Below are 17,946 nucleotides of genomic sequence, written 5' to 3'. Positions count from 1 at the left end.
GAGCGATGTCAAGATGCCATGATGTACGTAAGAAAATATGGTAACGCGACCTACTTCATCACTATGACGTGTAATCCAAAGTGGCCTGAAATCTCCAATAACCTGTTTCCTCACCAAAGTGAGAACGACAGACCGGATCTCATTGCGAGAGTGTTCGAGTTGAAGAAAACGGTGTTCATTAAATACCTCACTGGATCAGAAGGCTTCTTCGGGAACTGTATCGCTCACGTTGTGTGTGTGGAGTACCAAAAGCGAGGTCTCCCTCACATACACTGTTTGCTGTGGCCCGATGAAGCTTCAAAGCCGAGACCACAAGACTATGATCGATTTGTACAAGCTGAAATACCAGATCCCGATGAAGATCCAGAGGGACACAGACTGGTGTTGAAGCACATGATCCATGGTCCATATTGTTCCACAGCAACTGGATGCTGGAAGAATGGAGCATGCAGACACAGATACCCGTGGTCATATTCTCCGTACACACGGTGCGGAGACGATTCGTACCCCATATATAGAAGAAGATCCCCAGAAATGGGAGGATTTGAAGGGCACCAAGAAGGGAGGCAACGACGACCTGTTACAAATCAGTGGGTTGTTCCCCATAATCTCTATCTCCTGAAAACGTTTGATTGCCACATCAACGTTGAAATATGCTGCTCTATAAAGTCGATCAAGTATGTTATTAAGTATGCCATGAAAGGTAGCGATCAAGCTACGTATGCACTGCGCACAAACGACGAGATAACGGAGTACTTGACGGGTAGATACATTGGACCTTCAGAGGCTGTTGCCTCCATTCTTGGATTCTCAGTCCATGACAGGAAGCCGGCCGTTATCCGTTTAGGAGTACATCTGCCAAATGAACAACAGGTATTTTTTGCTGGGAACGTTCGTGAACAAAGAAATAATCCCAATATGGCCAAAACCACGTTGACAGAGTTTATGGATCTTTGCAGACGTGACCATTTCGCTAAGACACTGTTGTACGTGGATGTTCCGAGATTCTATACATGGACCAAGAAGAGATGGCAACGAAGAAAACAGGGCAGACCGGTGGAGGGCAACCCTGGAATGTTTGAGGATGACATATTGGGACGAGTTTACACTGTTTCGCCGCGTACTGGTGACCTGTACTATTTCCGACTACTCCTCCACCACGTGAGAAGGCCGACTTCGTTCGAAGTCCTGAGAACGTGTGATAATGTCATTCTACCCACATTCAAAGATGCTTGCAGAGAAATGGGTTTGCTGCAAGGAGACGCTGTCTGGCGCGAGACTCTGGAGGATGCTGAGAGGACACGCCTTCCCAGACCCATGAGGGATTTGTTCGTTGTGCTCCTCACAAAGTGAAGTCGACAATCCATTGGATCTATGGGAACGTTTCAAGGACGCTATGGCTGAAGATTATCTTCTAGCTCATCGACGATCTGCAAATGATCCCAATATTGCCATCAACGAGCGCCATCATGACTTGGCTCTATCGTATTTGCAGCAGAAACTGCAATTGTTGAACAGAACTGTTGCACATTTTCACTTGCCGACTCCAACGACTGTTCTTCGTCATGAAGGGATTGCCAACATTCACCTACTGAGAGAACTCCAATACGACACGGAGGAACAACAGCGAATCGTAGACGAAAGGCAGCTTCTGCTCAATGATGAGCAGAGAGTTGTCCATGACTTTGCGTGCGGTTGCATCCGCACGAATCAGTCATCAATGATTTTCATTGACGCGCCTGGAGGCACAGGGAAGACGTTTCTTATTAACCTGATTCTCTCTAAAGTGAGAGCGAGTGGAGAAGTTGCCCTTGCGGTGGCCTCATCTGGCATAGCTGCTACCCTCATGCCTGGTGGAAGAACAGCGCACTCAAGGTTCCAAATCCCTCTGACACCGAGGGAAGATGGCGTATGCAACATCGATAAAAATTCCACTATCGCAGACCTCTTTCGAAGTACAAAACTCATCGTGTGGGATGAGTGTCCTATGATCAGGAGAGAGAGTTTCGAGGCTGTGGATCGCACGTTGCGTGATGTATGTGACAAAGACGAGCCTTTTGGAGGGATCTTGACGATATGCTGTGGTGATTTCCGTCAACTTCTGCCCGTGGTGAAAAGAGGGTGTGATGCTGACGTTGAGAATGCGTGCATAAAGAAGTCCTACTTATGGCAGAGCTTTGGAATGTTTCACTTGAGAACTAATATGCGACTGACCGACGGAAGTGGGCAGTTTTCAAGATTTTTGCTCGACATCGGCGAGGATAGAATCGAGAAAAATGCGGATGATGAGATAGATTTGCCAGAGGATATACTGCTGACAGCGAGTGGGCTCGATGAGTGCATCGATACCATATATCCATCATTCGCCAATCCGATGGAGGTTTTTTCAGCAAGGTCTATATTAGTGCCCCTCAACGATATGATGCGAAACATCAATTCAAGATGCATCACAAGGTTCCCTGGTGCTAGCAAGGAGTATGCTGCGTTCAACAGTGTGACTGAGGGTACTGATGCAACGCACTTCCCAAAGGAATTCCTAGATTCTGTTGAAGTCTCGGGATTGCCGCCGCACAACCTTGAGCTCAAAAAAGGATCCCCTATCATTTTGATGCGGAACTTGGACCCTCCGAAACTTTGCAACGGGACGCGCATGATTGTTGAGGACATGCTTCGAAATATTATAGTTGCGAGGATCATAAGTTCAACGTTTGAAGGCGAAACTGTAATGCTCCCTCGGATCCGACTAAATCTGTCGGAAGCTGAGGATATCCCTTTGCAGCGCTGCCAGTTCCCCATACAATCCTGCTTCGCAATGACGATCCATAAGGCGCAAGGGCAAACTATGGAGAATGTGCTGGTCTACCTGGAGAAACCGGTCTTCCAGCATGGTCAGCTGTATGTGGCGCTCAGTCGAGGGAAGAGGAAAGAGAACGTGCGAGTTTATGTAAATGGAGGATCGTCGACAAAGAACATCGTCATCAGAAGTGTCCTCTGACAACAAAATCGTGGTAGTCCACGGGTCGCGTGTTTTTTCTAAAAAAAAAAAAACAAAAAAAAAAAACGTGATCGGAGATAAGGGCCGAAATCACGTGTCACAGATAAGTGATTTAGAACGCTGGAGAGGTGAGCCTTATGGCTTGCTGGCCCAAATAATCTCCCTGATGATGTCCAGCGTTCGCTTTAGTTCTATTCTCATATCTATTCAAACTGACTGACCCAACGGGTCATGGGTCGTCTAGTGTGTATATATATATATATATATATATATATATATATATATATATATATATATATATATATATATATATATATATATATATATATATATATATATAAATATATATATATATATATATATATATATATATATATATATATATATATATATATATATATATATATATATCCACGATATCCATTTTTCCGTTCTCCAACCTATAGCTTTGTCTTTAAAAACTCAACGTTTCGGCCACCAACCCAGCGTGCGCCGAGCCTCCACTAGCCTTCATCAAGAGAAGTTCCCTTGTTCACCTCCTCCCAGATATATCTGGGGGGAGGGGTGGGCCTATTCTATCAACCAATCACAAAGCTGCGTTGCGAGACCTCGTGACCATGGACCCATGCTCGGCTTATGTTGCAAGTGTTTTGTGCGTGTTTGAGCAGTGTATTGTGTTTTGTTGTCCGTGCTGCCTGTGTCGGCTATGTCCCACTTTGTCTTTGTCCTCCTCCACGCATCGGTGTGTCTCTGGTGTACTTATGCATGAGAGGTCCGTATGCCTGTGGTAACGCCACAGTCTCCTCTGTCAATGGTGCCCGCGTTTGGCCAGTATGCCAGGCCTCCAGTATTCGCCTCCTGGCCCGATTCGGGGATGCCGCCAGCACGTTCACATTGTCCCATAGAGGAACATGGCCCGCCCTTATTCCATGCTTGGCGACAGCAGATCTTTCTGGGTGATTACACTCAAAGGCCTTGTGGTGTTCATTAATGCGCTGGCCTAAGGTTCTTCCAGTCTCGCCTATGTATTCTCCACCACAGTCGCATGGAATACATAGGCGAGAATACATAGGTGGTGGACAATACATAGGCGAGACTGGAAGAACCTTAGGCCAGCGCATTAATGAACACCACAAGGCCTTTGAGTGTAATCAACCAGAAAGATCTGCTATCGCCAAGCATGGAATAAGGGCGGGCCATGTTCCTCTATGGGACAATGTGAACGTGCTGGCGGCATCCCCGAATCGGGCCAGGAGGCGAATACTGGAGGCCTGGCATACTGGCCAAACGCGGGCACCATTGACAGAGGAGACTGTGGCGTTACCACAGGCATACGGACCTCTCATGCATAAGTACACCAGAGACACACCGATGCGTGGAGGAGGACAAAGACAAAGTGGGACATAGCCGACACAGGCAACACGGACAACAAAACACAATACACTGCTCAAACACGCACAAAACACTTGCAACATAAGCCGAGCATGGGTCCATGGTCACGAGGTCTCGCAACGCAGCTTTGTGATTGGTTGATAGAATAGGCCCACCCCTCCCCCCAGATATATCTGGGAGGAGGTGAACAAGGGAACTTCTCTTGATGAAGGCTAGTGGAGGCTCGGCGCACGCTGGGTTGCTGGCCGAAACGTTGAGTTTTTTAAGACAAAGCTATAGGTTGGAGAACGGAAAAATGGATATCGTGGATATAATTCCCAACCGCCGTTCATTACTTGATATATATATATATATACATATATATATATACATATATATATATATATATATATATATATATATATATATATATATATATATATATGTATATATGTGTATATATATATATATATATATATATATATATATATATATATATATATATATATACTAGACGACCCATGACCCGTTGGGTCAGTCAGTTTGAATAGATATGAGAATAGAACTAAAGCGAACGCTGGACATCATCAGGGAGATTATTTGGGCCAGCAAGCCATAAGGCTCACCTCTCCAGCGTTCTAAATCACTTATCTGTGACACATGATTTCGGCCCTTATCTCCGATCAGGTTTTTTTTTTTTTTTTTTTTTTTAGAAAAAACACGCGACCCATGGACTACCACGATTTTGTTGTCAGAGGACACTTCTGATGACGATGTTCTTTGTCGACGATCCTCCATTTACATAAACTCGCACGTTCTCTTTCCTCTTCCCTCGACTGAGCGCCACATACAGCTGACCATGCTGGAAGACCGGTTTCTCCAGGTAGACCAGCACATTCTCCATAGTTTGCCCTTGCGCCTTATGGATCGTCATTGCGAAGCAGGATTGTATGGGGAACTGGCAGCGCTGCAAAGGGATATCCTCAGCTTCCGACAGATTTAGTCGGATCCGAGGGAGCATTACAGTTTCGCCTTCAAACGTTGAACTTATGATCCTCGCAACTATAATATTTCGAAGCATGTCCTCAACAATCATGCGCGTCCCGTTGCAAAGTTTCGGAGGGTCCAAGTTCCGCATCAAAATGATAGGGGATCCTTTTTTGAGCTCGAGGTTGTGCGGCGGCAATCCCGAGACTTCAACGGAATCTAGGAATTCCTTTGGGAAGTGCGTCGCATCAGTACCCTCAGTCACACTGTTGAATGCAGCATACTCCTTGCTAGCACCAGGGAACCTTGTGATGCATCTTGAATTGATGTTTCGCATCATATCGTTGAGGGGCACTAATATAGACCTTGCTGAAAAAACCTCCATCGGATTGGCGAATGATGGATATATGGTATCGATGCACTCATCGAGCCCACTCGCTGTCAGCAGTATATCCTCTGGCAAATCTATCTCATCATCCGCATTTTTCTCGATTCTATCCTCGCCGATGTCGAGCAAAAATCTTGAAAACTGCCCACTTCCGTCGGTCAGTCGCATATTAGTTCTCAAGTGAAACATTCCAAAGCTCTGCCATAAGTAGGACTTCTTTATGCACGCATTCTCAACGTCAGCATCACACCCTCTTTTCACCACGGGCAGAAGTTGACGGAAATCACCACAGCATATCGTCAAGATCCTTCCAAAAGGCTCGTCTTTGTCACATACATCACGCAACGTGCGATCCACAGCCTCGAAACTCTCTCTCCTGATCATAGGACACTCATCCCACACGATGAGTTTTGTACTTCGAAAGAGGTCTGCGATAGTGGAATTTTTATCGATGTTGCATACGCCATCTTCCCTCGGTGTCAGAGGGATTTGGAACCTTGAGTGCGCTGTTCTTCCACCAGGCATGAGAGTAGCAGCTATGCCAGATGAGGCCACCGCAAGGGCAACTTCTCCACTCGCTCTCACTTTAGAGAGAATCAGGTTAATAAGAAACGTCTTCCCTGTGCCTCCAGGCGCGTCAATGAAAATCATTGATGACTGATTCGTGCGGATGCAACCGCATGCAAAGTCATAGACAACTCTCTGCTCATCATTGAGCAGAAGCTGCCTTTCGTCTACGATTCGCTGTTGTTCCTCCGTGTCGTATTGGAGTTCTCTCAGTAGGTGAATGTTGGCAATCCCTTCATGACGAAGAACAGTCGTTGGAGTCGGCAAGTGAAAATGTGCAACAGTTCTGTTCAACAATTGCAGTTTCTGCTGCAAATACGATAGAGCCAATTCATGATGGCGCTCGTTGATGGCAATATTGGGATCATTTGCAGATTGTCGATGAGCTAGAAGATAATCTTCAGCCATAGCATCCTTGAAACGTTCCCATAGATCCAATGGATTGTCGACTTCACTTTGTGAGGAGCACAACGAACAAATCCCTCATGGGTCTGGGAAGGCGTGTCCTCTCAGCATCCTCCAGAGTCTCGCGCCAGACAGCGTCTCCTTGCAGCAAACCCATTTCTCTGCAAGCATCTTTGAATGTGGGTAGAATGACATTATCACACGTTCTCAGGACTTCGAACGAAGTCGGCCCTCTCACGTGGTGGAGGAGTAGTCGGAAATAGTACAGGTCACCAGTACGCGGCGAAACAGTGTAAACTCGTCCCAATATGTCATCCTCAAACATTCCAGGGTTGCCCTCCACCGGTCTGCCCTGTTTTCTTCGTTGCCATCTCTTCTTGGTCCATGTATAGAATCTCGGAACATCCACGTACAACAGTGTCTTAGCGAAATGGTCACGTCTGCAAAGATCCATAAACTCTGTCAACGTGGTTTTGGCCATATTGGGATTATTTCTTTGTTCACGAACGTTCCCAGCAAAAAATACCTGTTGTTCATTTGGCAGATGTACTCCTAAACGGATAACGGCCGGCTTCCTGTCATGGACTGAGAATCCAAGAATGGAGGCAACAGCCTCTGAAGGTCCAATGTATCTACCCGTCAAGTACTCCGTTATCTCGTCGTTTGTGCGCAGTGCATACGTAGCTTGATCGCTACCTTTCATGGCATACTTAATAACATACTTGATCGACTTTATAGAGCAGCATATTTCAACGTTGATGTGGCAATCAAACGTTTTCAGGAGATAGAGATTATGGGGAACAACCCACTGATTTGTAACAGGTCGTCGTTGCCTCCCTTCTTGGTGCCCTTCAAATCCTCCCATTTCTGGGGATCTTCTTCTATATATGGGGTACGAATCGTCTCCGCACCGTGTGTACGGAGCATATGACCGCGGGTATCTGTGTCTGCATGCTCCATTCTTCCAGCATCCAGTTGCTGTGGAACAATATGGACCATGGATCATGTGCTTCAACACCAGTCTGTGTCCCTCTGGATCTTCATCGGGATCTGGTATTTCAGCTTGTACAAATCGATCATAGTCTTGTGGTCTCGGCTTTGAAGCTTCATCGAGCCACAGCAAACAGTGTATGTGAGGGAGACCTCGCTTTTGGTACTCCACACACACAACGTGAGCGATACAGTTCCCGAAGAAGCCTTCTGATCCAGTGAGGTATTTAATGAACACCGTTTTCTTCAACTCGAACACTCTCGCAATGAGATCCGGTCTGTCGTTCTCACTTTGGTGAGGAAACAGGTTATTGGAGATTTCAGGCCACTTTGGATTACACGTCATAGTGATGAAGTAGGTCGCGTTACCATATTTTCTTACGTACATCATGGCATCTTGACATCGCTCCATCATATACCTCGGCCCCCCTACAAATGTCGATGACAGTAGTACGCGGCGTCCGATGTTGGACAAATCGTCATTGTCATTGAGAGCATCAGTGAAGCCACTGTATTTAGCAGACCTCAGCGATGCCTTGTTCAGTCTTATAAACGCCAATCTTGTGCCTTCCATTTTGGCTGCCATATCAACAAGATACTGCTGGAACAGACGCCCCCCTCTGAGGAGGTAGTTGAACTCATCCTCGTGGTTCATTATTCGGTAGGAGTAGTATTTCATGGCAGTCAATCTCCTGCCATTGGTCATGTTCATTTCGGGCTGCCATCCGTCATCTCCGAATGGGAAGAAGAGAACATACTGGAGTGCGTCGTAAGAACGGTGCAACTCAGAAATACTTTGCAGCGCTCCTCCTCTTGCTTTCAATACAATGTGACGCGCTGTAGCTTGAGGATCAACAGTATTCTTCACAACGACACCCACTTCATCAGCGATTTGACCATTGAACCTCCTCTCATGTTCACCAGCTGGTCTCCTGTTGGGATCAATAAGAACGAACGCCTCTGGCAAATTGCCTATTTCCTCGCGTGCCATGCGGAACGAGTGAACGTAAGGATTCACTTGTCTCAGCACGGTCTCTTATGCTCCAACTACATCACGGTGAATACCAGCATTGGTGAGTATCCGCATCCTCAACTGTACGCTGTCATGTGGATCTAAGAAATAAATTTGGAGGAATTTCGGTTGTTCATCCGCATTTGGCAAGAAGGAACCGATACGATGATGTATTTGACCCTGAATTATGACCGATGGGCTTCATGCACCATGCCGAGGAGAAACTTGGCTTCCTCCAAATGATGTCATTTGAAATAGACAGTTGTATTGTCTGATGTTCCTGCGGAATTCGTTCGCTGTGGGTCCATCGCCGGCAAACAGATTGTGTAATTGATGGCGTAAAGGTCCCAGATTTCCCAAGGACAGCTTTCCATTCGTGCAGCAAAAATGAGCTGTTTCACCTTGGAAAAGAAGCGCTCTACAATGTGGACAAATCTTGTCCATCGCACCGACGTCAGCAGAAGTGAAATTTCTTGCATTCTGCGCATTTCTCTGCCTTGTCTCAAGAACTTCCCTTATCCTATCTCTTTCTCGCTGCTCCTGAAGACGCTGTGCCGTCTCCTCTGCAGATTCCGCATCTCTCCTCATACGATCTCTTTCTTGCTGCTCTTGATGGCGCTGTGACGTCTCCTCTGCAGATTCCGCATCCCTTCGCAAGCTGACTCTCTCTCGTTCCTCCTGAAGACGCTGCGCTCTCACCTCCTCCGTCTCAGCACTCCTTCTCATCCTTGCCCTTTGTCTTTGCAGCTGAAGGCGCTGTGACCTTTGCTCAGGCGTTTCAGCATGTCGTCTCTTCCTTTGGTTTTCTCGTTGCTGCTGAAGACGTCGTGATCTCCCATCGTCTGTTTCAGCACCCCTCGGAGATACTGCTTCCGCACGAGAACTTGAAGGAATGTTGCTATTCGCGTCCATAGACGTGAGGTGTGATTCGTTGTCCGCGTCCGTAGCGCCGTCGGAGGGTTGATACGACATTCTTCCTGCAAATAGTATTGTTTTTGTGCTATCGTTTTGCCGATCATCAAATGACAAATAAATTACATTGTGACAATTAAAGATTTCAAATAAACCTATTTAAAGTGTATGCGCATATAAATAATAAAAAAAATCGAAGAAATATCTCTCGGTAATTTCCTGAAACATTTTACTTCCGGGTAATAATGTTGAAAGAAATAACGAAGATATATACTGTATGCCTGTTCTTTTAGGCGGTGTATTTTCGTATATCAACGTGGCGCGATTTTTAAAATATATCTCTGCAATTTCCCGTGTGTGCGTGAATGTTCTCAATTATTTCTTTTACCGAGTCTAAAACCATCGATAAAAATGAAATCAGATGGAAGCGGTAATAATTAAAAAAAATCGAAGAAATATCTCTCGGTAATTTCCTGAAACATATTTTTGCCGATCATCAAATGACAAATAAATTACATTGTGAAAATTAAAGATTTCAAATAAACCTATTTAAAGTGTATGCGCATATAAATAATAAAAAAAATCGAAGAAATATCTCTCGGTAATTTCCTGAAACATATTTTACTTCCGGGTAATAATGTTGAATGAAATAACGAAGATATATACTGTATGGCTGTTATTTTAGGCGGTGTATTTTCGTATATCAACGTGGCGCGATTTTCTTCCCGTTTTTTTTCAACCGAGTCTAAAACTATGTTAGCGACTGTGAAAAATGAAACGATATATCGAATTTGATTTGAAATAAAGCTGGGAGAGAGAGCAAGACACCATGGGCCTACAAAACAGGCCTCAAAGCTATGCGAGTTAATAAAATGGTGTATATTACTACTCTCTCAAAGGGGTAAGCCACGCCCCCGGACCGATCGAATGTTACACACAAACACGCAAGATTTCAATTTTATAATTATATAGATAGATATATATATACATATATATATATATATATATATTAGATACAAATCTTTTGCCATGTACGTAGATATATATATATATCTTATGCGATGCCAAACAGAGTGGTGGATGCACCGGCACCGAGTCCCATACAGCCCTCCCTGCTTGGTACCGGGAGCGACAAGCGCCGTCTGGTGCGCAAAAACATAATCTCCCACTTCCCCAAATACAATCCGGAGTCATTACTGGATGCGCTCAGGCACAAATTATGATAATGATGTCTGGTGTTGGCTTAGCGGTTAGGGTGTCGGCTTGGGATCCTAGGATCCTGGGTTCGAATCCCGATCGATCGCTGAATTAATGCCAGGGGGGTTGACTCAGCCTGTCATCCTTCCGAGGTCGGCAAATTGAGTACCAGCTTGCTGGGATGAATGATCCCGGTGTGTACCCCGGTTTAGAATAGGTACACCGTATCCCTGCGCATCGTAAGAGGCGACCAAGCGTTGGCGTCAGGAAGGGCATCCGGCCATAAAAACATTGCCTCAAACAGGGAACCATGATTGTCATGGGGCCTGCAAGGCTAACCCCCGCTCCAGCGGGGAAAATGGCCTTAAAAACGATCATTCATTCATATATGTCGTCCTCTGACCTGAGACGAATGCTGTGACGTCACCGCCACAGTGCACGTTTTGTCTGCGGCTCCCGGAAGAGATATCTCGCAGTGCTATTAACACCAAAATGTAATTTCAGACACTGTCACAAGTTCGTGAAAGTGCAGCTAATGACCGGTTTCGCTCTTATTCGAGCATCATCAGGGCAACATAGCACTTACATAGAGTTGTGACTCTGCAAACCTTTTGGTTATATAGCAGATATTATGGACCCCAAACAGTGAGTGGTGAACACGCCTGTGCCTACGGGCAACAGGCTAAAAGCAATCTCACCTCCATGGTCTCCCTTTGTTTGTTTGTAATATGTTAATGCTCTTTTAATGTTGTCTGATACTTCTACCATTCATCAGTTCGGCAATTACAGTTCAGTTATTATTGAATTTGGAAAACATATTGTACTCCATAAGGAAATCTTTTTTTTTTTTTATCTCCATAATTTGGAGATTGTACTCCATAATCTGGCCTTCTGAAGGCTAAACTTGAATTTATGTTAAACTTAGTGTGCCGTCTGAGAGCATTATTTCATCCTTCATCAGGTAAAATTAAAAACATCTACTGTTTGATAAAGATTTTGCTGCCAAAGAACAATAAACATTTAAAATTCGCACCAAAGTTAACTTCAAAATCTAATTTTCACCAACACCTTAGGCACAAGCTACCCCAGCACCAGTTATCTCTGTACAAACCTTTTCCGCATCAACTGCTTCCACATCAATAGCTTCTGCATCAACAGCTTCTGCATCAACTGCTTCCACATCAATAGCTTCTGCATCAACAGCTTCTGCTTCAACAGCTTCCACATCAACAGTTTCCGCATCAACTGCTTCAGTACCAGCACCTACTTCTGCATCGGCTGTATATGTGCCTCTCACCAATGCATCCAAATTTATTATTGGAACTGCAACCATGGGAAAGGTAAATACAAAATGCCGGCAATCCAGTAGCAAGCACAAAGCAGTCCGACACTACACAATTTTTTCATTGCATAGGGTCTATTGACTAGTGCTTAGGGCCTATCTAAATGTGTGCACACAAGGTGGTATAAATGAGTGCAAGTTGAATTGAGCAAAGACATATGGGATTGGGGAAGTGTGAGATGAAAAGAAAAGGGCTCGGGTTGGGAAAATTGGTTTAAAGTTAGGGAAGTAAAATATATGTGGGATAAACAAGGTTTTAAGTTGAGAGTGGGGTGGAGGCAGAAATTAGTGTACATAACCTGTAGCTAGGCCTTTATGATGGTTGAATAGCCATTGCTCAATCTAGTGAATGAAATCTGCACAAAGGTAACCCATTATATGAATGATTTATCAAGATAACTCTGTTAGATTCGATTTTTCTTGCACATTACCTTGCTTTTCCCCCTTTGCTTTTGCTTACCATTTCAACTATGTATTTCACTTCAAATTATCTCTTTCATCGCTGTTTATGTTTTTATGACCTCTGTGGCTTAGAAACACCTTGTAGCATTCAGATATTAAAGAGGACTATCAAGCTTCAATAAGTTATTGATAAACGTTATTTTTAAAATATATTTTTCCTTCCATCAGCCCTCAAATGTTCATCAGACAACTTTGGTTTCTCCACAACCATCCAACCCTGCCGTTTTCCACATTTCAGCTCGAGCAACCCCCTTGCTCTCCACCACGACTCCTCACTACTTCATGCTGTCCATTCCTCAGAGAAGCTCGATGCCTCGTGCACCAAATTCAACGCGTCTTTCTTTTGGTAATCAACCAATGGCTTTTTTGCCCAACCAAGTTCCAAATTTTTGGCCCAGGAACTTGCCCTTGATTCCAAGGCAAAAGTTCCCCAGACTTGCACAAAGAGGCACGTTGCCTTGTGAAATGAGCATGGGATCAATGGGAACTACTAAAACTCAGCAAGTGCTCATGGAGTCAGCTAAGTCAGGAAGTGCAGAGCGTAGTCAGCAGAGTTTAGGGCCAAACCAGGAATGCATGAGAAATCTGGAGAAACCGGAGTTCAAAAATAAATAATTGGAAAATTCTTATTTTCTCTTCATTGTTTTGACTTGGAATTCTCAGGTTGGATTCCCAATCTTCTTTCGCATTAAACAATAAAATACTGTATAACTTTATTCCCTTCAACCTCTATGTGGTGTCCTTCTCCTTCCTGTAATTAATTTATTTAAAAAGAGGTGTTCTCCTTTTCCTTTGGTTTCTGATTGACCTCTTGGCTTTGTACGCCTCATGTTGAAACGAGAATAAAACAAAACAATTAATAAAATCATTGCATATCCTGTGAATTTATTGATTTTTTGCACACTATATTTTATCATGCAAATTCAAAAGTTAAACAAATGTGTCACATTTGTGAAACAGAGTTTTGATTGCAGACCGTCTTAGTGTTATGTATCCAAAATGCCAGATTGTTCAGTTCCCCCACCCTCCTCAACAGCCCAAGTACCTTTGATCTATTTCCCTTCCATTTTCTCCTATTCCTAGTTCCTATAGCTATTCATTCCCCTTCTACAACCCCCCTGCTCTCATTTTTCTCTCCTGTATCCCCCTCCCCTCCTTAATCCTCTTCACCTTTTCCAAAGGAAGAAGGCAGCCATCTTGGCAAAATAAGATATTGAAGTGACCCTGCAATTGAAAGTCATAAAATCACTCTCAATTTTACCCATCATATCTCTATTGTACAAAAGCTGACATTAATTACTTGCCACTTCATATTAATTAATTTCCAACTGGGCCAGGATACCTTGATACCTCTTTGTCATTTTTTTGCATACAGTGCCCTCCATAAGTATTGGAACAGTGGTCAATTTTGTAATTATTCCGATACACTCAAGAAGTTTAGATTTGAGATCAAAATATCAATACGAGGAAAGAGTACAACAGGTAAGCTTTTATTTCTTGGTATTTCTATGCACATATGTTTTACCATTGTAGAACAATAGCACTTTTTATGTTCATTTTTTCCCCTCCTCCCCCCATTTTAAGTATGCAGAAATATTGGAACAAATAACTGGCAGGTGTTTCTTGGTGCACTGATTGTTCACACATAAAAGAGCTGTGAATGTCTAGTCTCTGGTTGGTTGGTTTTAGCCTTTGCTTTTTCCTTAGGAGTCTGTCTTTGGAGTGAGTTGACATAAATCAACATGAAGATCAGAGAACTGTCTATGAAAGAAAAACAAGCAGTTTTGAAGCTGAAAGAACAGAATAATTCCATTACAACCATAGCACAAAAATTGTGCATCGCAAATAGAACAATTTAGAATATCTTGAAAATGAAAGAAACCACTACTGTACTTAGCAATAGACAATGATCAGGTCAGCCAAGGAAAACAACTGCAGTTGATGACAGAAAAATCATCAGAACTGTGAAGAAAAACCTCCCAAAAAACTGTCAGTGACATCACCAACAATTTCCAGAGTGCATGAGTGAAAGTATCACTATCTACCATTCGCAGAAGATTTCGACGAAAGAATTGCAAAGGCTACACCTCAAGATGCAAACCTCTCATCAGCAGCAAGAATAGAAAGGCCAGATTAGAATTTGCCAAGTACAACAAGAAGATTATAATTTTGCCAGTGAGTTCTGGAACAAATTTTTATGGACAGATGAGACCAAGATAAACCTTTCACAAAGTGACGGAAAGGCGAAAGTGTGGAGAAAGGAAGGAACAGCTTATGATCCAAAGCATACTACCCCATCTGTGAAGGATGGTGGAGGCAGACGTATCATTGCTTGGACTTGCATGGCTGCCTCGGGAACTGGCTCACTCATCTTTATTAGTCCCCTACCGGTGTACACCGGAGAGGACTATAGGTTTGCACTCCGTCCCTCCGTCTGTCAGTCCGTCACGCAAAGAACAGCTTTCCGGACTTTTTTTCTAAACTCTTAATACTAATGATTTCAAACTTGGTACATGGTTTCCTCATGATAAGTTACAGATCAAGTTCGAACTTCACGACGTTTCGATCATTTTTGACAAAGTTATGGCACTTTGAACTTTGCTAATTTCCCCCAACAGTTTTCCGGACGACAGACTGCCGGCAGGGGACATGTATTGCAGCGCAATACTCAGAATGCTTGTTAATGATGTCACTAATGATGGCTGCAGCAGAATAATTCGGAAGTGTACATAAACATTTTGTTGGCCTATGTACAAGAAAATGCCTCCAAACTCATTGAGCAGCGCTTCACCATTCAGCAAGACAATGACCAAAACACACTGCCAACACAACCAAGGAGTTCATCAGGGGAAAAAAGTGGAAGGTTTTAGACTGGCCAAGTCAATCTCCTTAAATCCAATGGAGCATGTATTTCTCTTGCTGAAGAGGAGACTAAAGTCAGAAACCCCCAAAACAAACAACAAATGAAAATGGCTGCAGTAAAGGCTTCGCAAAGTATCTCAAAGGAGGATACTAAAAGTTTGGTCATGTCAATGGGTCACAGGCTCGATGCAGTTATTGCATGTAAGGGATACCAAATACTGTGCCTTCAGAAAGTATTCACACCCTTTGACTCTTTTCACATTTTGTTGTGTTACAGCCTGAATTTAAAATGGATTATATTGAGATTTTTTTTTGTCACTGATCTTACACATAATACCCCATAATGTCAGGTGGAATTTTATTTTTAGAAATTTTTACAAAATAAATAAAAATGAAAAGCTGAAATGTCTTTAATCCAATAAGTATTCAACCCCCTTGCTATGATGCTCTAAATTGAGCTCAGGTGCATCCATTTTCCTTTCATCATCCTTGAGATGTCTCCACAACTTGATTGGAGTCCACCTGTGGCCAATTCAATTGATTGGAAATTATTTAGAAACACACCTCTATATATAAGGTCCCACAGTTGACAGTGCATGTCAGAGGAGAAACTCTACCATGAAGTCCAAGAAACTGACCGTAGAACTCCGAGATATAATTGTGAGGATGAATAGATCTGGGGAAGGGTAATATGCAATTTCTAGAGTGTTGAAATTTCCTAATAGCACAGTGAGCTCCATCATTAAGAAATGGAAAGAATATGGAACTACCCAGACTCTTCCTAGAGCTGGCCATCCGACCAAACTGAGCAACCGGACAAGAATGAACTTGGTCAGGGAGGTCACCAAAAACCCAATGACCACTCTGACAGAACTACAGAGTTCCTTGTCTGAGATGGGAGAAGCTGCCAGAAGGACAACAATCTCTGTAGCACTTCACAAATCTAGGCTTTATGGAAAAGTCATCAGACTGAAGCCACTCCTGTGAAATAGGCATGTGACAGCACGCCTAGAGTTTGCCAAAATGCATATGAAAGACTGTGGGAGCATGAGGCAAAATACTCTATAGTCTGATGAGATGAAAATTGAACTCTTTGGCCTAAATGAAAAGCGCTATGTCTGGCCGAAACCAAGCAAAACGCATCACCCATCTCATGCCATCCCTCCTGTGAAGTATGGTGGTGCAGCATCATGCTATGGGGATGCTTTTTAGCAGCATGGACTGGGAAACTTGAAAGGATAGAGGGAACAATGGATGAAGCCAAATACAGGCAAATCCTTGAGGAGACCTGCTGTAGAGTGCAAAAGACCTTAGACTGTGGTGAAGATTTACGTTCCAACAGGACAGTGACCCCAAGCATACAGCCAAATCAACACTAGAATGGCTTCAGAACAAGAATGTGAAAGTCCTTGAGTGGACCAGCTAAAGCCCAGATTTGAATCCCATTGCGAATCTGTGGAAAGACTTGAACATTGCTGATCACCGATGCTCTCCATCCAACTTGACAGAGCTTGAGCAAATCTGCAAGGAAGAATGGGAGAAACTCCCTCAAATTCAGATGTGCAAAGCTTATACAGACAAATCCAGGAAGACTCAAAGCTGTAATCGATGCCAAAGGTGCTTCTACGAAGTATTGACTCAGGGGGTTGAATACTTGTTTAAATAATATATTTCTGTATATAATCTTTAATTATTTTGTAAAAATATATTGTTAAAAATGTAACTTTGATATTATTTGGTATTCTGTGTAGATCAGTGACAACAAATCTCAATTTAATCCATTTTAAATTCAGACTGTAACACAATAAAAAGTGAAAAAGTCAAGGTGTGTCAATACTTTCTGAAGGCACTGTATTATTATACGAGTTTAATTTACTTTAAGTTGATCTTTTCCAATATTTGTGCTTACCTAAAATGGGGATATAATCATAATAAGTGCTATTGTTCCAAAATGGTAAATCATATATGCATATAAGTACCAGGAAATAAAATCTGACCGTTTGTACTCTTTCTTCATATTGAAGCGCGGTGCTACGCGCACTACTTGTTAGCAAGGAGGAAGCGGACAACGCGGTAAGTTGAAAGAGTCTTTATTACAAGAGCTCCACTGTAGCACTGGAGCGCTCCGGGCTGCGCACCCGGTGTATATCCCACAGCCACGCCTACCCCTCGGGCGTGGCCGCTGCCCACTTGGTGCGCGGAATGATGCCATCACGCCAGTGAGCTTTCGTGTCCGCCACACGCGCCCCCCCAGAATTCCCGCGCACCTGGAGGGCCAGTTTGCGGGGCAAACGGATGACCAGGCCGAAGCGCCCTCTGGCGACTGGCGGGGTGCAGGGATGCCAGCTGGGATGCCTCCGGCTGCACCCGGGATGGGTGCCGGACCGGGGGGCGGCGTGCCGGCGTTGATCTCAAATCCAAATTTCTTGAGTACAGTGTACAGCAACAATAACAAA

The 17,946-nt window shown here is 43.8% G+C and overlaps 1 protein-coding gene across 1 annotated transcript in view; it reads left to right on the top strand.

The window, feature by feature from the left end:
* Positions 1 to 16,145, top strand: part of LOC137423140 (transcription initiation factor TFIID subunit 6) — a 100,008-nt gene extending 83,863 nt beyond the window's left edge. The window contains exons 15-16 of the mRNA XM_078774663.1: positions 11,898 to 12,164; positions 12,797 to 16,145. Coding sequence (XP_078630789.1) covers positions 11,898 to 12,164; positions 12,797 to 13,243 — 714 coding nt within the window. The 3' untranslated portion in view covers positions 13,244 to 16,145. The remainder of the gene's footprint in view (positions 1 to 11,897; positions 12,165 to 12,796) is intronic.
* Positions 16,146 to 17,946: the final 1,801 nt, after the last annotated feature.

This window comes from Myxine glutinosa, chromosome 3 (genome assembly GCF_964187855.1).
Source record: "Myxine glutinosa chromosome 3, kmMyxGlut1.1, whole genome shotgun sequence".
Taxonomy (NCBI): domain Eukaryota; kingdom Metazoa; phylum Chordata; class Myxini; order Myxiniformes; family Myxinidae; genus Myxine; species Myxine glutinosa.
Note: the sequence above shows the minus strand (reverse complement) of the source record. Positions and strands in the feature narration are given on the sequence as shown.